At 46.0% G+C, this 23,639-nt stretch overlaps 1 protein-coding gene across 2 annotated transcripts; it reads left to right on the top strand.

Annotated features, from left to right (window-relative positions):
* Positions 1 to 587: 587 nt before the first annotated feature.
* Positions 588 to 17,855, top strand: LOC128825046 (protein CutA homolog). 2 transcript variants are annotated; one of them, XM_054007055.1, is made up of 6 exons: positions 588 to 1,117; positions 3,830 to 3,978; positions 10,810 to 10,869; positions 14,053 to 14,098; positions 15,109 to 15,158; positions 16,978 to 17,855. In XM_054007055.1, exons 1-6 carry the CDS (start codon positions 746 to 748, stop codon positions 17,078 to 17,080), a joined length of 780 nt encoding a protein of 259 aa, XP_053863030.1. In that variant the 5' UTR covers positions 588 to 745; the 3' UTR covers positions 17,081 to 17,855. The 2 variants fall into 2 exon arrangements, with proteins under 2 accessions (XP_053863030.1, XP_053863031.1); XM_054007056.1 differs by lacking the exon at positions 10,810 to 10,869.
* The last annotated feature ends 5,784 nt before the right edge of the window (positions 17,856 to 23,639 follow it).

Genomic DNA, 23,639 nt, shown 5'->3' with positions numbered 1-23,639 from the left:
TGAGGATTAATTAACTATCCAAACCCTGATTGATTTACTCCGGAGTAGTGTCAATGAAGTCAATAGCATGACTCACATAAACTACAGAAGGGAATTTTAAAGGGGCAGAATGTCTTTTCCCAGCATGGAATATAGCCAGGACTCAGGGAAAGTACTGTGGAGTCTCCAATGACCGAAGATTAGTGCTCTGTCCCTAAAACTACAAATCAAAAGCTTCCCCCATAATCCGATTCTTGTGTGTCTAGAATGGCCGTGTACATCTCCCAGTGCATCTTCAATACCATTCCCTGAGCCAGCGGCCCCCAGCCCACAGTAAGTAGGGTGACCGCCCCTCCTGGGACTGTCCCTTTTATAAACCCTGCCCAAGCCGTCCCAACTTTTGGCAAAACTGGGCATTTGTCCTGTCTGCTCTTGTCAACTTGATCAAACAGGACACATGCTCTTTTGTCACAAGGGTGGCCCGTGGAGCGCGGAGGAACAGGGGGTGGGGGTGGCAGCGATGAGTGGGGGAGGCAGAGCTCGGGTGGGAGGCAGACAGGGCTCGGGTGGGGGGCAGGCAGGTGAGCAGCGTGTGGGAAGGGGCAGCAGTGCTCCGGGAGAGGCTGGCACTAGCCCTGCGCAGGGAGCGGGGGCCTCAGCCTAGCCCCACCCGGTGTCCAGTTTTCCCTTTGGGAAATATAGTCACCCATGGGGGGGGGGGGCACTGTAATGCATTCTGCAGAGTGAGGCACAGACTGGGCAGCACATGATCCTCTCCTGCCAAGGAGCAAATCCCAGCTCTAACTTCGGGCTGCCTGAGAGCGGCTCCGGCTGCTCCGGGCCCTCGCCTTGCCCCGCTGGGCGGCAGGTAGCACTGAGCCGGGTACCAGCCCCTCCTGGCAGCAACAGGAGGAGTTTCCGTGTCCACTGCAAACACCCCTCCCAGCCAGACCCGCCGCCACCGGCCCCAGCCGCGCTCTGCGCCGAGGCAGAGCAGGTGGAGGGACGGGCTGGCGGCACCGGCCTTGGCCCTGGACTAGGAGCGACCTGCAGGATGAAGCTGGACTGGCTAACTCAGCGCTGCCAGCTGCCGGCTGCCCAGGGCTGCTCCCGTCCGGGGTGTTTCGCTTTGCTGCTGGTAAGATCGCTCCCTTCGTTGCAACCGGCTGTGAGAGCCCCTGCAGGCTGCAAGCCCTGTGGGCGCAGGCAGGGTGCAGATCATGGACGGGACAGCGCCCGGGGCAAGGCGAGGATGGTTTCCGCTGGTCCCTGAGGCACCAGCTGCCCAGCAGGGCAGGCAAGGAGAGCGGGGGAGCTGCTTAGGGGAAGATGAATCTCTGAGCAAGCGGCACCTCACCCGAACACCCTCCCCACCCCCGTTCAACTCCCCGCACGCTGCGGAGTATTCGTTCCTGTTTTGTTGGGGAACTTCACAACAGAGTCACTTTTCCGGGACACTAATTGCACCCAGCTGAGTGCATTTCCCAGCAAACTTCTCCCTAGCTGTGGGAAAGCTGCAAAGATGCACTTAGCAGAATACAAAAATCTCTGTCTTGGGACAATGCAGATCCCAAGCCAAGTTATGCTTTCGGTGTTTAGAAAAAAGACCCATGCACATGCCAGTCTGTTTATAGATCAATTCCTGATGCCCAGCCATCTAATCCAGTGGGTGATTAGGAGATGCAGATGTAGGGATTGGGGGGCGGGGGAGAGGGACTTTGAAATAATTGATCTGAGAGAAGAAACACACATATGAAAAATATTCCCTTGTGGACATTTTCAGACTTCTCATTTGATTGGAAGGCAATTTTAAAAAGTTTCTTTCACCTGTGCTGAGGAATCCTTGCTCTACTTAAGGCTGCCATGATGATTTCGTTTAGTGATGCATCAACACTAGAGTTGTTTATCAAAAACATTGAATATGGGGATTTCAAACCCAGATCCAAAACCAGTCCTAGGTTTTGTTTTGCAAAACTTAAGTGATGAGATTTTGCAGAATTGCAAATGTCCTGGATTTGACCATCACTTTCCAGTCTCCCATTTTTCAGTGATTGTATGGAGTGTTCGTGTAGCCCCATTGGTCCCAGGATATTAGAGAGATAAGGTGGGGGAGGAAATATCATTTATTGGACCAACTTGAGAGGGACAAGTTTTCGAGCTACACAGGGGGGAGGGATAGCTCAGTGGTTTGAGCATTGGCCTGCTAAACTCAGGGTTGTGAGTTCAATCCTTGAGGGGGCCACCTGGAGATCTGGGGCAAAATCAGTACTTGGTCCTGCTAGTGAAGGCAGGGGGCTGGACTTGATGACCTTTCAAGATCCCTTCCAGTTCTAGGAGATAGGATATCTCCATTTAAAAAAAAAAAAAAAAAACCCTGAAGAAGAGCACTGTGTAGCCCAAAAGCTTGTCTCTCTCAACAACAGAAGTTGATCCAATAATAGATATTACCTCACCCCCTTGTCTCTTTAAGATCCTGGGACCAACCCAGCACCAACAAAATTGCATATTTTTCAGTCATCTCACTGAATTTAGGATCCCACAACGGTGGTTTTTGAATCTAAGTCGCTTTAAATATTGACAGCTCTGGGTGTATCCAGATCAACAACCCAGAAATCCAAAATTTTCCAATTTGGCCTTCACTTCTTGGACAAACCCGAGGAAACAACAATTGCATTGTTGCATCAGATTTCTCACTTCTTGTTGGGAAAAAACAGGAGGGTTGTAAACATTGTATTACACTTTATTTACAAATGTTGCTCGCTGGGACAGCCTCAAGGGATGCACATATAACTTTCATGGTTGCCAGGCTGAACAGAAGGGAGCATGTATTTCTCCCCTAATAAGGGGAATAGAAGCACTGCTCTACTCTGGCAAATACCCAGGCCAGAATTGGCTCTGTTTTGAGTTAAATGTAAGTTGTCAATGTTCCTTTAACCTTAGCGTGCACACAACCAAATTCATCCATGGAGTAGCTCTATAATCAGATGTAGTTATTCCAGGGATGAATTTGACCCACAAAATGAAATACACAGTTGAGATAACAATGGAGACTGTTCGGTTTCAGTTTTGGTGCTTTTAAATCAGTGCCTGTAACAAACATAGTATGCAAATATTGTGTGAGTGAGTTATGATTTCCTTCTGTAAATACGTTTTTGCTGTACTTGTCCATAGTGGAGACAGAAAGGCAGAAATTCCTTTAGCAATAAATTGGATACCAGGCTTGCATAAAAATCTGATTATCTTCAATCTCTACGATGCAATTTCTCATAAAACAAACTGTCTGATCAGCCAACCAAACTGTACATTTTTATCTTATTTGCATATTAAGGGCCCACTCTTACAGCTTTACTTCCCTTCAGTATCAAGTCTGAAATAATAGTTTTTACTGAAGGTCAGTTCAGCTTGTTCTTGGTTTTGTTTAAAGGATGGGATGTCATTTATCCCGCAAACGAAGTACTTTATGATTCTAGTTTTAAAAAATTATAAATGTTTTTTATAGTTGTACAGTGAATTTTTTCGTACATGCACATTTTGAGCATGATTATTGCTGAAGCAGGTGGCCCCAGTCTCCTAGGTTCTGTTCCGGACTCTGAAACTGACCCATTTATGCACTAAACCCACTGCTCTAATGTTGGATTGAACCCACTACTGGGGAATGGTTATTTGTTTTAAACATTGTTTCTCTGAACTAAAATAATAAGCTTTATTGTAATAATGGCAACACAAAGAATGGAGACTTTTTTCTTGGCTCATACATACAGTAAATGCTTGGGGTTTCTTTAAAATACAACCTAAATTTGAGGGACACACTTGACATGGCATTCTCACTGTTGTATTTTGCATTCTTTAGGTAATAACTCTGTCTTTACTGATGTACCCAGTGCTGAAGAGTCTAGGTCTTCAGCTGCACTCTGCAGTCACTGGCAGCTATATCTCGGGAACCCAGTCCATTGCTTTTGTTAACTGTCCCAATGAACAAGTTGCAAAGGATATTGCAAGGTACGGTGTCACTTTCATTGTTGTTGTGCTTGAATAATTCAAAGCCTGGCTGTCATGAAGTAATGGGTTGTTTGTTTCATTTACAGTTGTTATTTCTGAGGAGGGTTTCTCCCTTTTTCTCCACATGACACACACTTTCTCTCCCACTCATGCATTAACTCTCTCCCATAAACAGCTCTGTAGAGTAGGAACTCAACCTTCTAAAGGAAAATTGTACCTCAAAAAATATCTATCTAGCTGGTGCAGAATACAGCTGCCTGCCTCCTTCGAGGCCTAGGCTAATGTGAGCACATCACGCCTCTTCTCCACTTCCTACACTGGCTCCCAGTCTGTTTCAGATGCCAGTCTAAGCCCTCAGTCCTAATTCTCAAGGCAATTCCTGGATCAAGCAACCACCATGAAAGCTGAACTCCTTTGAGACAATGCAGGTCACAAAGCCCAGCAGCAGTGCATGAGGGTGGAGGGCAAATCATTCTGGGTCAAGGGGACCTGGCTCTGGAACAAACGTTCAGGTGAGATTCGGTGACTCCAGAGCATGGCCACCTTGAGGAAATGTTGCCAAACTTTTCTCTTTCAAAAAGCCTTATCACCATAGCAAGATTGACACTTACAACACTGACACCCAAACACTCCTCCAGAAAAAAAAAAATCCTGTAACAGTCAACCAACCAACCAACCAACCAACCAACCCAAAACAGAAACCAACAGAAAATAGCCCAAGCAGAAATTCTACCCTAGAAAGGGTAAAGTGTCAGAGACCCCTATGAAGTCCCCTAGGGACTTTGCTATTGCTATTGACTTTGTGTAGGAAGTGCCCAGATGCTACAATGATGGGTGGCAGTATAAAAGCCTAAAATAGATAAAATAAAATAAAGAAAAGAAAACCAGGCCAAAAAAAGATGGGGGTAAGGGGAGGGAGACAAAATCTGCCACTCAATACCCCTCCCGACTCTAATGCATTTTGCAAGGGCTTCAAATACATCTAGATCATTTTTATTTTTAATGTACCATAGATTTGTATGATGCACACTTCACAAATTCCTAGCTACATGGCTAAATAGCTGCTCTGTTCAGAATACTGGAAATGTTTATAGTGGACCGTTAAATTTCCTGCAACACCTCTTATGAGCTCTGTTCCCTGCTAACTCTCTGCTTGCCAAAAACTCTGCCTCTCTTCTGTAATAACAGAGTGTTCCCAAACAGCTATTCAGGAAACAATGGGCTACTAAAAGGCATTTTGTGTCACCCTCAATACTGCAACTGTATCAAGTGCGTTACCACTTGATGTGTATGACAAAAAAGAATAACTGTGTATTACTGGGGAGAAGACCATTTAGTCTCTGAAAATGCTTCACATTAGCAGCTCCGCAAACATTTTCTGTCTTTTGTTCCTTCTCTTCCAGGGAAGGGAGAGGAAATAAATCACTCTCTGCAGTTAATGCCCATTGCTGAGATTTACATGTATTTTGCTAACATTTTTCTTGGTATTAATGAATTAAAGTTGAGCTCAGAGGAATTTGGATTAAGTGATAATGGGTTGTAGCAACTGGCTCTATAGATGAAAGCTGATTTTCCAAAACCCATTAGCTGCTAGTATGGATGTCTTTATCTTTCTCCTAGATTGCTCACTGAGGTACTTATTCCCAGACTCCGCTTGCAAGTATTTTCTTTGGTGTTTGTAAAGGGTTTCAGATTTCGAGGACTGCTCAGCTGTAAACAAATACAGTTTGGAGGCACACCGGTTAGAGCAAGTTATAACATGAGTGACCTGCATTGATATTAAAACTGATACTAGTAGAAGTTTCCCAGTCTTTACAAAATGGAGATTTTGCTTCTTTGCCTGTGTCTGATTTGGGAAGTTGAGTTTTGTGGGTCCATAGGGCATGATCAGGCCCTGAAGCATTCTGAAGGGGACCTCACAAATAATCTAACCTAAACATATTTCAGGCTAATCATTATCTTTTATGAAGATAAGACTGAGTTACACCTGAATATTCCATCAGCCCCCACTTTTGCCTTGTATCTGTACACGTCTTTTTCTTTACTTTTAGGCTTATTCATATTTCATCTGTCTAGAGTATGAATACAAATGTGTGTTAATGCTGGGACATAGAAATACACATGAAATATCCACCCCAAAGCCATCATGAAGTATACAGCCATTTTCAGTCATCCATCTTCATCTTGTTATTAATATTTGCATTTCCCCCAGGGTCCATGTGTTTCATAGATCTCAGTTCATTGGGAGGGAATGACACCAAACAATATCCCAGGAATTATACTTTATACTTTTATGGTGCTTTAAAAACTTGAAGTCTCACAACACCTCACAAATGTTCAGGTTTTCAATAAAAAGTTGAGATTTTTCATGGGAAAAACCTGCATTTTCTCACCAGCTGTATAGATCATGTTACAAGTACTAGGGATTTACAGTTGAAACTAAGAGCTTATATGTACATCACTGAATCTGAAGACAGTGGTTTCCCCTAATATCCCTTCTTTCTATATCCCCTGAATGCTGAGGTGGCGTGCATGCTTTATACAGTTTTCCTCTCCATTTAATTCCAATTAAAAGTATGTTTTCCTAGTTATCTGGTAGTAATCTGAAATGAAAATATCTGAGTGATTATTGTCATTTGCCTTTCAGTAAGTGGCCTCTTTCAATAATTACGGAACAAGCCACTCACCCATCTCTCTTTTAAAATAGAAATGGAGGAGTTGGAATGTCTGGACATGTTGCAGCCGTCAAACTGGGAACTGCTTCCTATCAGTTGCAAGGGGCTAGTTGGCTTGGCTTTCCGCCATTAAAATCCTCAGCTCAGAATCTGTTCCTGCTGAAGTGTTAATGTCACCATGTCCTCATGCTTCTGTGTTGTATTTTTCCCTCTTCCAGTCAAGCTGCCAAACAAAGTTTGCCCCAGAAACTGCTCCTCTCCAGGGATTGCCATCACTGTCAACTTTTGCCATTAAGCTTTGTTCTATGTCCCTCAGGGTGTCAGACAGATAGGACAGTGCTAATGTAATAGTAGTGCTACCAAAATACAAGTTAGCGTTTAATATAATACCTGTAGTAGACAAAAATAACTTATAGATCAGTGTAAATGTAGCATTTTTACTGCTATAAAAGATGCCAGCTAGAAGAAGGCCTGAACCAAAGCCCATTGAAGTTAATGAAAGACCCCTGGGGCTTGGATCAGGCCCATAATTCAGATACAAAATCTTTGTTCGTGTTCAAAACTTAACCTGGTTTAAAAGCAAAGAAATATAGGTTCAAAGAGCTAGCGCTATGTCCAGCTCTTCCCAGTGGTAGCACATGTGCACAGCTTAGTTTATGTGCAGGGTCTATAAAAAGTTTAACATTGTGTTTTCTTGTGAGCAGTAATCAGATTTTCAAGTAACTACATTTGACTAGGCAACACATTTGCAACTAGAATGAGCCACTTTAAATCTGGAACCTAAGCCTTTAGATAGGTTTGTGTGAGGGGGGGAGTTGGTAAAGAAGCAAATCATTTTGCTATAACATGCATTTTTAAATGCCCTTTGTCTTCTGAAATGTGTCCATCTCCAAGTGTTCTTGGTTTGTGCCAGTCACCAACACTTCAACATTCATCAGCAATTGCAAAAATCAAGCATGGAAAAATTGTGTCGTTGGCTGGAGACAGGTTATCACCTAGAAAAGCTTTTTGTGGCTACTTATGGATGCATAAGTACTGAACATTAAACATTTGATGTGCATGAGCCACAGTTTAAATGGCTCCCTAATGGATACCGTTTCACAAGAAGTTATATTGCATTCCCTGTCATAGTCTGTGCTCCTCAGGGACCAATTTCTGACCTGCTAATTTGTAACAAGAATTCTGGATCAAATCTCTGCAGGAGGGACATAAATAGTTTCCTTAAAGGGACAGCATCAGAAGTTTCTTCTTCTTGTGCTCTCTCTGCTGTTTGCAATTTTCTGTTAGAAGGCTGATACAGACCTTGCCCTCCTGTTTTTCTGTTTTCATATGGCAAAAATGGGTTTTCACTTTCCTGCTCCAGTTTATTTTGGCACATAAGTCAATATACCTTTGCGTTGTTTACACCCTTACTTATTTCAGAGTAGCAGCCATGTTAGCCTGTATCCGCAAAAAGAACAGGAGTACTTGTGGCACCTTAGAGACTAACAGATTTATTAGAGCATAAGCTTTCGTGGACTACAGCCCACTTCTTCAGATGCATCCGAAGAAGTGGGCTGTAGCCCACGAAAGCTTATGCTCTAATAAATGTGTTAGTCTCTAAGGTGCCACAAGTACTCCTGTTCTTTTTACCCTTACTTGGATCAGGGATAGTATTTATTAATTTGTGCTCCCTCTGCTGGCCAACTGATTGATGCAACAAAGTGAAATAAAATCTTGTAAAACAAAAGAGACTCAATCTTTGTGCAAGAGATTTTTTGCAATCCATGGGATATTCCTCGTTAGAGGAAACCCAACGTTAGCCTTCAGCATTATTGCAGAGGACTCCACAAAAGCAATATAACTTACCGGGAAATGGTCACCCATTACAGAGGTGTCACCTGAATACAGGAGTAGTTCCCAGGAACGCCTCGGTTCTAATCCCAGCTCTAATAGCGTCTGCCTGTGTGGTTTGGGGTATGTCATGTAATCTCTCAGGGCCAGCTTCCTCATCTGTAAATTTGAGATGGGGAGGATAAATTCTTACCTACCTTAACTGACTAAGAGGATTAATTAGTGTTTTTAAAGCACCTTGAGGAGAACAGGGCTAAGTATTATTACAGCAATCAGCTGCATCTTTTGAAAAGTGTCCCCCATTCTGTAGTATGTTACTGCTTCTTCAAATCACTTAGTAAGACAAGACAGTATGACCTTGACCTAAATAGTAAAACTGAGTCAGTTCCAGCCATTCACTGGATCGTGTCATTTCCCCCCTTCTGAGATACTCTATGCTGCATGAGATTCAGACACTGCATGGCTAAAAACTCAGCTCCTTGGGCCACCTGCTCATAGTCTCCCCCATAGTGTTCCATTGGGGAAGAGTTAAGGTTATTTGACTATCCTGTGGGGCATGGCTTCACTCCCACAGTCGCCCATGGCTCCCTCAGAAGCTGTGCTGCCATACTCGCTTTGGCAGTGGCTGCACCCAACCCGCTCCTCCAGGAGCTGGGAGCCAGCCTAGACCCAAGAGACGCATGGCTTGGAGGGCGACTGCTCTCTGGCATCTCGCCTCCCCAGTGCCCCATGCTTTGCCACGGAGGGGATTTCCCAGCATCTGTGGGAAGAAGAAAATGGAGCTGCTTTTCTCCCCCCTCCACAGGTCTGTCCCTTTTCCTTCCTGCTATTACAGTCTGTGGACCTGCCTTGTGGCAGGGAGAATAGTAACAAGCCGCCTCCATTGTCTCATGGATCTGGCTGCAGACTGTGTAGACAGACAAAGCAGGTCTAATAATAAAGATGTGAAAAGAAGCTTATGAGAATCCAAGCTATCTAAATAGCTTTGCTTTATGGGGTAGGTGACAGATTTGAACCTGTTACATAATTGCATACTGGTCCCATGGCCTGGATGTTGACAGCTGACTTGGGTTAGTTACCGTCTGTGCTGATTTAGGTTGCATTTGGGGCAAGTCACCCTGTGATGTTATACAGTCCTCAATCTACATGTGGTATTTTCACAGCTTGTGACATGAAATCCTCTTTTAATGATAAAAGATTCACTAGATGATATAGTTTGTTTCATAATCCCACCTAGGATATATTATAATCTGGATGGAAGGGAGATATTTTTAACTTGTTCAGAGCCAAAGCAGGTTTGTTTTATTTTGTTTGAAGTAGCTAATAGTGTACAAACATCAGACCCACGGAGGGTTAATTCCTATTCTTTCATTTTCTATTCACTCCTGACTCCTCTGGAATTTTGAGGTCATATTTTTGACCCAAGTGTAATTGTTAGGAGCTTAATGTTTTCATTGCCATAGCGCTAAATACAAAACACAGGCCAGAGTTAAAGAAAAACAAATTACAAGCCTAACAGGGCCACGCCTTCAAGGAACGTTTAACACAATTTTGGGGGCAGAGGGTGCAAAAGAAACAAGCTTGATGGGCTCTCCAAAAGCATAGAGACACTGGTGAGGTTGGTAGGCACAACCTTTGACCTTGTACTCCTAGCCCTCTTCCTACCCTGCCCCACAGTTGCTTCTGTGCTCACTTCTGCCGGCAGCCCAGATGTAACGCACTGGCAGCCCCGCAATAACAAACTAGTCCACAACCCAAGGAGGAAGATTTCAGGAAGGAATGAATTTGGGTTTCAGATTTCTAATAACTTTCTGATATGAAAAGGCCGATGTTGTTAAACCTTTAGTACATGCGATGATTTTTAGTCTGCTGTGCATGCAAGAAGTGGAGTCTCATGATGTGAGTTTATGACTGGGAGTCAGGGACTCCTTTGTCCTAATCCCAGCTCCAATTCTTAATCTCAGCCTCAGTTTCCCCACTTGTAAAATGGGGATAAGACTGATGCACCATGGGAATGGTGCAAGGTTTCATTAGCTAGCATTTGAGACTGCCATCTGTGCCTATGAGTCCTGCATATTACCCCAGGCCAGCACTGATGCTGGAACCTTCAGGTCTATCAGCAGCACACTGGAGGGACCCTCCCCCTGGCTGAGAGAGTAGGAGACACGCTGAGCTAATCTCAGCTAGAAACGGATTAATCGTGCCTCAGATGTCAAGGCTTGTCACTGGAGGGAACAGCTCAAGGTTAACTTCACAGCTCAAGGTGGAAGAGGGTGGAGGAAGTACAGTTTATTTACAAACTCACCTTGTCTGTTCTGTTTAGGGCCATTATGGATAAAAAGCTGGCTGCCTGCGTGAATATCCTGCCAAAGGCCTCGTCTATGTGAGTTGCACTGAACGTTCCTCCAAAGGACATACAAATGCTCGTCTGCAAATGGAAGCCTAAGCCAGGAATAGCAAACCCCAGAGGTGCCGGAGCACCCACAACTGGCTCAGCACCTCTCAGGATTAGGCCAATGAAACCATGCAATCAGGAGACCAGTTTATTCGTAGAAGGCTGCACTGCTTTCCGATTGCAAGACAGGGAGATTATAAGAGTGAGCCCTGTACTGCCACAGTGCATTAAGCATATGAATAATAGGGGGTGGATGGTAGACATGCCCGCCTGTGGCCATTTGTTTATTGGTTACTTAGGAATAGAAATCTTCGCAAAGAGGATTTTAGCCTCTTTCACCATGATTTAATGTGTGTTGTTTCTTTCATGGGACCTAAATTTAGAATATTAATTGAGGTCTTCATGCGGTAGGAAGGGGCAGCCTTTGGCCCTGGAATATGGAAACAGCAATAATACTCACAGGCATCCTGGGCCTTCCACCCAGAGATTGGAAACCTTGTCATTAATGAATGAAGCTCAGGACGTATTAATAACCTCATTATTAATAGGTGTTGTGACTAGCGCCTGGCCACACACACAGAGCCAGGACTAGCACAAATCTTCCATTTCCAGTGCCTGAGCCACTGGACCATCCTTCCTCTCCGAGGGCCTGCCCCAAAGCCCAATGAAGCCATCCACTCCAAGGCAGACTTCTGTGGGCTCTGGATTAGGCCCCGAATGCACCACACAGCTCCCCGCCAGCCACAAATCTATCTGGGGTCCCATCCACCCTTTCCTAACCTGGCTGGTAGAGTTGAACAACAGCACTCCAAGGAGAACTGGTCCAAGCAGTGCAATTCTCTAACGTTTCTCCCACTCCACTAATCCCTCAGTAGCCCTGGGCTCACCTGCCCCATCTCAGGAGGAGTCTCTGTTCCTACTTCAATCTCTCGTGCAGCAGTCTCAAGCAGGGTGATGCCATTGAACTCGACTCCTGCAGAACCATCCTACAAAGGGGATTGGTTCTGGGTCCAGTTCTGTTCAATATCTTCATCAATGATTTAGATAATGGCATACAGAGTATGCTTATAAAGTTTGCAGATGATACCAAGCTGGGAGGGGTTGCAAGTGCTTTGGAGGATAGGATTAAAATTCAAAATGATCTGGACAAACTGGAGAAATGGTCTGAAGTAAATAGGATGAAATTCAACAAGGACAAATGCAAAGTACTCCACTTAGGAAGGAACAATCAGTTGCACACATACAAAATGGGAAACATCTGCCTAGGAAGGAAAAAAAAAAAAAAAAAAAAAAAAAAAAAAAAGCGAACATTGTTCTGGGATGTATTAGCGGGAGTGTTGTAAGCAAGACACAAGAAGTAATTCTTCCATTCTGACTAGGCCTCAGCTGGAGTATTGTGTCCAGTTCTGGGCGCCACATTTCAGGAAAGATGTGGACAAATTGGAGAAAGCCCAGAGAAGAGCAACAAAAATGATTAAAGGTCTAGAAAACATGAACTATGAGGGAAGATTGAAAAAAACCTGGGTTTGTTTAATCTGGAGATGAGAAGACTGAGAGGGGACGTGGTAATAGTTTTCAAGTATGTAGAAGGTTGTTACAAGGAGGAGGGAGAAAAATTGTTCTTCTTAATCTCTGAGGATAGGACAAGAAGCAATGGGCTTAAATTGCAGCAAGGATGGTTTAGGTTGGACATTAGGAAAAACTTCCTAACTGTCAGGGTGGTTAAGCACTGGAATAAATTGCCTAGGGAGGTTGTGGAATCTCCATCATTGGGGATTTTTAAGAGCAAGTTGGACAAACACCTGTCAGGGATGGTCTAGATAATACTTAGTCCTGCCATGAGTGCAGGGGACTAGACTAGATGACCTCTCAAGGTCCCTTCCAGTTCTATGATTCTACGAATAGCTCCTCTCGGTTTTCAGAGCAGTGTGTGATAATCCGTGTTAAGGCTGGATCCTGGTTACACTTATGCGCACACAGCTGTTTTAGCCTCCTCCTTCCCAGGCCAACTGAGCCCCTAGCGGCTGCTCACTAGCCACTCTGATGCCTCCAGATGACGTCTGGCCTCCAGCTCCGGGCACATGGATGGCATGATGGCAGCATTCTGCCAAGAGAATTGTTCTAAAAGGGCACGCGTGTGATCAAAGAGATTTGCCCCTGTTATTCCAGTCTTGGGCCCCCAAACAGCCCCGGCAACGCACTTTGCTGTTCCCTTGCCGGTCCACACCCCAGCATAGCTCTGCCAACTCACCTCATTCCTGACATTCAGACTCCCCTCCTAATATTGTCCCCACCCAGTTCTGCTGAGGCACCTCAATCCTGACCCATGGTAGCTCCAGCCGCTCCAACACCACAGACGCTCCCTCATCTACTCTGTGTAGACCTAGCCGCAGGCAAGCAGCCGGACATTTTCTAGGGCGATAAATGTTCATTTTTCATAAATGCAGTGATTGCCCTCAAAACTGTCACATCCCATGGGGGTTCTGACATGGAAGTAATTTAAAATGCTTACAGTCGCCTGGTACCTCGGGTTTTCCGGCTCGGATCAGCAACCAGCTGCCAGATTTGTCCTTGCTCTGCAGGCACGTGGCTCAGGCAGACAATCTACCCCTGAACGCTCTACCCTTAGTACATGCTTATAAAGCCCCTTAGCGTGCTTGGGAAGCGAGCCTCTTTGCCCGTAAATGTCATCCAAGGCGTTCATTCCCTACTGTGTCCAAACAGCCAGACGTAGTTCCCAAACTTGCAATGCGCTCTGCTTGGGTAGAGCCCTGTGCCAGCAGAGAGCACCACCGACCTCACTGGGGCTCCACATGGATGCAAGGGTCCACCTGGGCTGGAGCTGGGCCTTACTGAGCAGGGGAGAAAGCGTTTAGCCAGCAATCTGTCAGGTTTGTGACTCCACCCTCAGTCAAATCCACAGCAAGTGATTAGAAAACATGACATTTCTAGAACGACACAGAACAAGATAAAGAAATGTGACCTGGTAGCATGCACTGAACAGGCAAAAATCAAACCCTAATAATACTTAGCTCTTACAGAGTACTTGCCTTCAGCAGATCTCAAAGCACTTCAATGTCTTTAATGGATTTTAATGCCAAGCCAGTATAAATGGGACTGCAGTCATTTACTGTATTTCTTTCTTTCTTCTTCTTCTTCTTTTAAATCTAGGTATTTTTGGAAAGGGGAAATAGAAGAAGCCACTGAAATACTTCTAGTAAGTGTCTGGTCCTGTGTATGTAGTAGAGTGACATGTTTCTAAGAGGGGCCCCGTTTCTGACACTCACCTACGATTAATTCAAATATTATGAGGATTTGCGGGGACGGCTCCAGCTCAGGGCAGTAGTGGCCAAGAGTCGGTACCATCTGAGGACTGCGTGAAATGGATTTGGAGGTTCTCTCTCCAGTTCCTTGAGGACAGGGGTCCACATCACAGAAACCCCCAGCAGAGACACCCTGACCTCAATGAACCACAATAGACTGAACTCTCACTTTGAGAAGGTTCCATTCAGGTCAGGGCACAGCAGCAGGCAAGGAGGGGGAAAAGTTTACTTTACTAAGCAGGGCTGTCAGTCCAGCATTTTTCCTGCATGTACGTGGCTAGAAGCACCAGCCCCATTGTGCTGGGCACTTTCCAGACACATAGAATGATTGAGTACCTCCTGTGAAGAGTTTACAGTCTAAACAGACAAGGCAGGAGAATTATTCCTCTCCCTGTTTTACACACAACACCGAGCTCTTTTATAATTCATCAGTAGATCTCAAAGCACTCTACAAAAGGAATTAATTGTCATTATCCCCATTTTACAGATGGGAAACTGAGGCACAGAGCAATGAAGTGACTTGTCCAAGGTCACCCAGCAGGCCAGTGGAGAAAGTTGGGAACAGAACCAAGGTCTCCTGGGTTGTAGTCCAGGTCTCTATCCACTAGGCCACACTGTCTCTCAGATGGGAAACTGAAGCACAAAGATTACATGATTTGCCAGACATTCTGCTGCAGACAGTGCTAGTGTATTTCAGACATCTCCCATGGGACTCTAGCTCAAAGTTATTTGAATAATTTGCATATGCCATAATATTGCCATGAGACTTCCTAAGTGACTTTAATTCCCTCAAGAGAACTAAAGTAGATGCTGTCAGCATTAGTGTGGAAGAATCATGTGTGTGAGAACAATTCCACTGTCCCAGATTATATTTCTCTTTACATCGTCTCTTTTTCTTTTACAGTTAGTGAAAACCAGGACGTCAAGAATAAGTGAATTATCTGACTACATCAGGTGAGGCTCCTGCCTGTTGCAAATGATATTTTCCCCCTCAACTAAATTTGCCATCTCTAACTCAACCAGTCAGAGGGCACAGTTACTTCCTCCCAACACCCATGTGTAGTTGTTTAGCTCCTTGACTGCTTCTGCAGGTGCCAAATATCACAGACATCATATCAATTCAAAGCTTACACTAAAATGAAAAACTAGGTAAAGTCCAGCTGGTTTCTAGTTGAAATTGAGTCCACATACCTCAAAAAAGTCTCTCAGGTTCACCAACATGGACGGAACTTCAGCTTTTGTGTTGTAGCCATAGGGAATTCACGGAATCAGTGCAAAGCTAGGTGAAACAGAGTGGTTTGGTCTTAGTTGTACCTTTGAACGAAATATTTTTCTCACAACATGAACAATGAGCCTGTGGAACTCACTGTCACAAGATATCATTGAATTATCAAGATTCAATTATATGGATCCACTGATATGGATAACAAGAATATCTAGAGTCATCATAGTAAATAAATAAGAGCTTCGGAGGGGATATCAACCCTGATGCTTCAGGGCTTAAGTCAACCTCTAACAAGGGAGGGGGGGGGGTAAGAAAGAAACTTTCCCTTAAAACAGGTGATCCTATGATTTGCCTACTTCAGGGTTTCTTTCATCTTTCTCTGAAAGATCTGGTACTGGCCATGGTTAGAGACAGGCTGCCAGGCTAGATGGGCCACTGGTCTGATCCAGTCTGGCAATTCCTGTGTGTGAATGATTCCCTCTCGCCCCTGAGCAGCCCCGTGCGGCTGGGTGCCCAAACACCAGGGTACTATCTCACTTCTCTTTTGGGGGCCCTAAGGGCTCTACAACAGACTCTCTTACCCCAATAACACCCCTCTTTGCACAAAACATAGTGCAAATAATCCATCCCCAAACACATCCATTTATCACACCCACTGCATATAGTCCCTAGAATCCCCCAACACCTAGCTCATCACTGTAACACATACCACAGTCCAGCATCTTCCACCACACCACGCTCTTCTTCAGTCCTCTCCTGTCGTGCCAGCGTGGACATCTCAGTCCTTCCAGCAGGAGTGCCACTTCACTCTTCCCAGTAGGAGCCCACCCTCCCACAGCTTCTCTGCTGGGGGTTCCTCTTCATCGGGGAGCATCCACCACTCCCTGGTTCCATTAACCTCTCATCTCAGAAAGGCCAGCAGGTAGGCCCTTCCATTGCTCCCCTGGCCCTCGGCCCCCTCTGCTTCCAGCTCTCCAACGTGCAGACGTCAGCCGCTCCGCTGATTGCCTGCCTGCCTTCAGCCTTCTCTGGCCCTTGGCTTCAGTTTGGAAGCTAGCAGGCAACTCCCTTTGCTGCTCTCCTACCTTCAGTCCTTTCCAGCCCTCTGGCCTTTCTTCCAGTTTGGAGAGACCATTTGGGAAACTTCTCTGCAGGCAGCCCATCTGCTACCCCCCTCCCATAGCTTCCATCAGAGACCTCCCACAGGTGCTGCCCCATTCACTTAACTGGTCAAACTGGCAACAGCTGTACTGGCATAAAGGAGCTGGACCATCTTCATTTAAAGGGGCCAGCCACCCTGTGATGCCGTGTTTACTTAAACCCCAAACTCACAGCGAAAAGCTCATGGATTTTTTAATCTACATGATCTGAAGAGAAGGGCCACAGAACTGCTTTGAAGTCAGAGGCAGAGTCTGGAGGCCCTTCTTGAAAGATGCTCCTGTGACCTGAAAGCTCCTCGTTTCTTGGGGCTGTAAATAAGATTGAGCTTGTTCCTACAGCAGAAATGATCTGCTCCCATTGGGGGGCTGTGTGTATTTTCCATTTTAGATCCATGCATCCCTTTGAGATTCCTGAATTTATCAGCCTGCCTATAGACCAAGGAAACCCCTTCTATTTAAAATGGATTGAAGAAGGTGTTCCCGATGACTAGCTGGACTGCTCCATTCTGTTCTCCAGACATACCCAGCGTTTCCTTCCTGCCAGGCATAGAGGACATTTGCTTTGGTGCTCTAGTCGTTTCTCACTGGAGGTGGGACTGGTGCATACATACGGAAGGACAATAAAACCCCAAGGGAATGTAAGTAGCACAAGCGCCTGGGATTTGGAATTTGACTCTTACTTGAAATACAGTTTAATGGACACACCTCGTTTGTGTAAACCTACATTCTACTGAGCATTTAGCAACCATCGTAAGTGGAGCCTGAAAGGGCACAAGTTGTCCAAGAATAATTTCAAAGTTGTGAACTGCAGGGTCTGCAAAGGGGTTGTGATGGGCTGTGAGCTCCTAGGGAGACGCTACGGCTATTTATAGGACCACAGGGTGAAAATGCACACGATAGGCCCCAGCAACACAGTCCATGGAGAAGGACCAGAGTTCCAGTCCACTGGCTTTCAGGGGTTGGCTGCACTGCAGAGGAGGCATGTGCAGCCCCAGTGACAGTGAGCCAGGGTGATCGCTGGGCTGTCTGCCTCCTGAAGAAGGGTTGCTGCAAAGTGGGGGAACCAAAGATGGGGAAGGTCCTGCCGAGCCCTCTGTCCCGCCTGCCCAAATGAACGTAAATCAGGATGCAGCAAAACAGCCCACGATGCACCAGATCACGTCATCTCCTGCTGTGTGGCACCGGTTGCAGCAACATGTTGCTTTGCGTCCTGACAAGGCAGCCGAGGCAGTTTAAAAACAGCCAGCCATTCAGAGTGCTGCCTACTGAGCCTTTGTGAAAGGATCCCAGGCAGCGCAAACGAGGCCCCACTGGGGTGGGGAGAAAGCTGGACTGGGGGACGCGGCTGACAATCGCCTACTGCTTCTGGGAAGAGCACAAACGGTTAATGCTCCCCAGAGCATCCAGCAATGCCTAACGGCAGCAGGGAGCCAGTGAGGGCCAACGCCATGCTGCACAACAGTGCCAGGCTAAGGAGACAAACCTGGTCCCAAGAAAAACTTCCCTCTGGCTGAAGCAAACACTTTCTCCCTTGGCAGCATGTCGCACTGCAAACAGAGGCACAGGCTTTTAATAGATTAATTTTATTATCAGGTAAACTATGGAACACTATGTAGTAATTGATGTGTCCGAGACGTTAATAAACAGAAGTGTTTCTTACTCTTACTTGCTCTTAGACTTTTGTGGTTATGAAAAGGCCAGTTGGGCCGAGAGGGGCAGGCCTGCTCTGGCATTGATCTTTCTGGGAATGTGGGGGGTGGGGGGTGGATTCTGCAGCACGCTCTGCCCTTGAGTATGTGGGCCACTGTTTGCGGTGAAGTCACCAGGAAAAAGGGTTCTCTTTGAGAAGGACTGGGACTTTTGGCCACTGTACTGCCAAAATGTTGGCTGTGGGTGATAACTACAGCCTGGGCCTGCTCTTGCTCCCATGGGTCAGTTCTGCCAGTGGTTTATTAATTCACGCAGGGCTTGATCTAAAGCTGAGTGAAGTCAATGAGAGTCTCTCCCTTGGCATCAGGGGGCTTTGGCTCAGGCCCGTAGTGCTGCAGTGGGTGACACTTTGCAGGTGTCAGTTGATGTCCCTGCCCTGAATGTAAAGTATACATCTAGCACACAGAGACGTCGGCATGCTGTGGGGTGGGATGATAACACTGAGGGAGCAAGGGGACAATAGGAAGGGGAGGGGTCTGTAATGGGAGCAGAATTGGGTCACTTGAAGCTGTGCTTAAAATCAGATTAACCCTAAGGGAGACGGAACAGGGCTAGCCCTGCTGCAATTGCTTGGCAGATGCTGTCAGGGCTGAGGCAAAGGATGCAGCGCTGGAGAATGTCTGACCACTGGAACCACCGCTGCATGCATCTGCCAGTCAACGAGCACTTGCAATGAAGCCTGGCTCTAGACACTGGTGGAGAGCCATCCCCCGCTCCGAGCTGCAGTAAAGTGGGTTTCACTCGCTTGAAGCCAAAAACATGAGAACAAGTCAGGGGAGGAAACTTGCACAGTCTGAAATTCAATGCGAGATGTGTACAGGCGGGGTGATATCACTCTCCCTGTGCTCATTAGCACCTGCAGCCGCTCCTACCTACTCTGAATCCTACCTACTGGCACTTTGCTGTGGTTTTAAATGGGCCCTGGATGTGCTAAGCTGCGGAATTAAAGCTACTTTGCAGAAAAAAGGTCAGCAACCAGCAAATGGGAAAGAGATTTATTAGTGGGGTTGAAGGGCAGATTGGCCAGGTCCCTTCGTTTTCTAGTATCAACTTACTTGTTAGATGCTATGAATGTTCCAGTGCTAAATGTAATTAGTGGGATACTGGCAGAGCACGTGGAGAACACCCCTGCGCCTGCAGAAAAGGAGCCATTTGCTCTTTAATGAGCACATGTGGGCAGGATCGCTGTTTGACATCACAGCCAAAGAAAAAAAAAGTCTGTCCAGACCTGGTCAGATTTGTACCGTGAACCCTGAAAATTGCCTTAGAATTTTATGGTGAAATAAAATGTCCTAGGGCAGGGAGATTTTAACAGGTGAGTCATTTAATAATCTGACTGTGAGAAAACACTCTGGGGCACTTAGCTGACCTAGGAGCTTTGCAGCGACTAGTGAAAGCGCTCATGGCGCTGTCCCACTAGGATCTTGCACACGCCTAGGGGAGCACTGGCTTCGCCTGAGAAAGCTGAAAGGTGGGTATGAGCCTGGCATGCCAGCTTCACAGCGTGTCATGGATGGACTGGACTATGGAGATTGAGCAGCTCAGGATCAAGGCACCAGCAGAATAAGAGGCCCTGTTTGCTGCTACCTCCGCTGCCCTGTTCTAAAGCCAGTGAGGATGTCAGACTCCAGGGCTGTCAAGCCAGCAGAACTACTTCCCTGCTCTGTGAAGAGTCGCTCTCTGCCCCGTGCTCTAGGTACATGTTAAAGAAAAGCACAGAACTGTCTGAAATAAACTGGAGTAATTCTGTCTCCGCAGCTCCTGGGGTCCACACTGGGTGCGAGCCTACTGTGATTTACCTTCCTCCTACTCTTTAAACTCAGAGTGAAATGCTAGCGCTTTAATGGCTAAAATACCTCAGCTCCGGACAGTTCAGTGCTCCCTTGAAGCCCCTCTTGCCTAATGGTCCAGTTTAAAGGATTTTTCACATTTCTTAGCCTCTTGGACCAGAGCTATGCAGACTAATCCTGTTACAGTGCAAAGCGCCTGAGTGCTGCTGTAAATCAGAGGCCTCATCTCCACCATGCTGCATACATAAAGTATGCATGATACTGTAGGATAATCCAGGATAGGAAAAAATGCATCTCTAATCTGCTCCTTTTCATCCGCTGACAGAGTTCTAGCTCACACACCACAAGGAAACAGGGCTTTTATTTCCTTTAATAGGATATGCGACGTCATTGTTGAGTATAAACATAGAATTCCCCCAAGCTGAGAGCCAGGTCTTTCCACCCTGCCCTTTGTTTTACAGCTAGAAATTACATGAACAGCAAATTAAAACACCATATTTAGTAATACCGGCTACAGCCCCCTGTGCTGCTGGGGTCCTGTCAGATTTCACACCGCTAAGCAGGGTCAGGCTGGGTCACAGAACTACCAAGAACCCCTTGGCGCTCTGGGGACCAGTGCTGGGAATTCAACGGGTGGCACGCCAGCCTCTGAGTCAATGTGCCATGATAGTGATAGTGAGACAGCTGGGCTGCTGCTATTCAGATGAATCATAAAACCAAGGTCCTGACCACTTGTTGTAATTAAAGAGCCCATGACCCTTTTTGTTCTAACCCTAGTGTCCTAGCCAAATTCCAGTCTGAGTTCCCTCAGGTTTCCTAATCCCTCCGGCTGCTTCTGTTGGACTCCTGTATACTATTTTTATTTCAAAAGTATGTTGAGCTATTGGCTGCAAATACATGGAGACTTTTAAAAATGCCATATGAAAAAAAATTTTCTAGCTACTTTTATCTCCACAGTAGGATTAACCCTAGGTTAATCAGCTGTTTATTGGTTGTTACATTCTGGCTCCCTCAATACCCCCTGTACAATAAGTGAAAAAATTCTTTATATCCTAGCCTGAACAATTGTGCAATTTATGCATTTCACCCAGAGATGGCAGCATGTCACTGTTGGGGAAGTAATTCCTCTAAGCAGTATACATAGCTTGCAAATATGCTCCCTCCACCCTTCATACGCCCGCTTAGCTCCAAAATAAAAGTTTCCTAGGTGGGAATATAGAGAAAATTCAAGAACCAGCAACTAAATACCCCAAAAAAGCAAAGGAGGGTCTTAGCTCCATAGGTAAGTGCATTTCAATGTATGTGATCAATTTAAAAATGCCCCCAGGGGATACATTAGCTAAAGTAATGCTATCTTTAAAGACAATGCATTCTGTTCCAAATCATTAAAAATGCCCAGCGTTATCTATCCCCATTCAGTGTCTCTCAGTTACTAACAGAGATCCCGCATCTTACCAGTCCAACTAATACAGATAAGTAGTGAACAAAGAAAGGAAACCTCAGAGGTGAAGAATGACACACTCACTCCAAAAACTAATTTCCCCATACTAATTTTCCCCTACTGTTACTCACCCCTTCGTCAACTGTTTGAAATGGGCCACCCTGATTACATTGGCATCATTACCACTACAAAAGTGATTTTTCCTCCTTTGGTATTCTATTGTTGAGAATAACTCACTTCCACTTTAATTGAAATGTTAGCACTGACCCCCCACTTGGTAAGGCAACTCCCATCTTTTCATGTACTATGTATATATAGCTGCCTACTGTATTTTCCACTCCATGCCTCTGATGAAGTGGGTTTTAGCCCACGAAAGCTTATGATCAAATAAATTTGTTAGTCTCTAAGGTGCCACAAGGACTCCTCATTGTTTTTGCTGATACAGACTAACACAACGACCGCTCTGAAACCTGTCACTTTCACCTTTGTTATTAGAAAACAGGCACCAGGAAAGGTGTATAGACACCGACCGAGCTTTTAGAATACCCAGTGTGTGTGTCTAATAACCCCCGATGTCATTTGCTCATAATTGAAACCAAACTGCCTTTTCCCGGTGTACGTTGTTTCTTTACTTGGTGCAGCGTAGGTAACTTGACCAATAAAGAAATCCTGCCCAGTGTCACGTTCTGGCTCTCAAGCACTAGCAGAACGCTGCAATGTTCCGTTTGCAAATGCTGCTCGGGAAAGAATTGACTCAATAATAACAAAAAGCAAAGCAAACGTTGCCAGTGGTTTTTTCCCCACCTATGCACAACTCCTAAATGTCGGGGCAAACCTACCAGATAGCATCTCCTGGTCCAGCACACCCATCTACCAATGCAAGCAGACACCCAAGAGTGCTTTAAGCAGCAAAGGCAGGGAGGAAACACATACTGGGGGTGAATAACCAAAGCCATGCGTGGCTTTGACAATATTGCCAACCCCAAGTATTTAAAAAAAAAAAAAAAAAGTCACAGATCAGACCCCCAAAATCATGATATTTAAAGAAAAATAACCATGGGGTTCTTTGCTTTGCTTTCCCGGTACCTTTCAGGCTGCATTCAGGACAAGTTTCCCTGCTTTTTTCCTCCCCATACACGGGAGGCCTAGAAAGGAAAACAGATTCTCACCACTCCAGGAGACGGAGCTTTAAGTAAAACCCAAATATCACCTGACTAATGATAAAACTGAGTTGGCAATGCGGTAACCAAGAGCCACATCATGTCCTGTTGACCAGCATGCGGTTGTCCATGCAGCTAACCCTCCACAGCTCGAGAGCCGCAATAAGGATCGAGTGGGTGGCATATTTTCCCCGCACCCTGTAGGAATCTCTTGGAAGTAGTGTAGCTGGGGCCTCCAATGGAGCCATGAAAGCGGTAAAAGGACCCTTTCCCCTAAGAAGCAGAGGATGTCCGTGTGGTTGGCTTGGTGCCTCCAATGGATCCCTGTGAGCTGCAGGGCTTTGGGGTGGGGCTCCTTGCTTCTTCTGCAGGACTGACCCCATTCCCCAGACAGAAGAATTAGAGGAAAGTTTTCCTCCCTCCCCCCTCTCAGATCACCTCCTAAAGGTTTCTGTGGGAGAGGGTATCCGGCCTAAATTAAACCACATTGACCCGGTAACAGGCTCTGTGAGGGCAGCCCATTCTGCATTGCTACAGGGGACTGGGGAGCGAGTGCCATTACCAGGTGGCAATCCTTCAAGGAGGGGAACGATACTGACGGACTTCAAAGGGAGCGTTCTCTGGAACAGTGCTGATCCACACACAGGATGCAAGTCAGGGAGGGCTCAAAAGGCTCAGAGGGAAGTGAAGGATCTCCAGCAGGGAGAGGTCCAGGGAGGTACCTTCTGGCCTTGTCCCATATTCAGCAGCCCTGCATCTTCTAAGAACTTCAGCCTTCAAATGCTACATGCCCCTGGAGGAAAGTGAGCGGAAGCATGCTGAAAAGTGCCAGTCTGCACCTCAGCCCTGCGGTTGTCTTTCACTCTGGGTTACACTGGTGGCCGGCCTTAGAATCCCAGAGACATACGAGCGGCCACTCCCCATAAGCCAGGCAGCAGAACCCATCAAG

Source organism: Malaclemys terrapin, chromosome 17 (assembly GCF_027887155.1).
Source record: "Malaclemys terrapin pileata isolate rMalTer1 chromosome 17, rMalTer1.hap1, whole genome shotgun sequence".
In the NCBI taxonomy this organism is placed as follows: Eukaryota; Metazoa; Chordata; order Testudines; family Emydidae; genus Malaclemys; species Malaclemys terrapin.
Note: the sequence above shows the minus strand (reverse complement) of the source record. Positions and strands in the feature narration are given on the sequence as shown.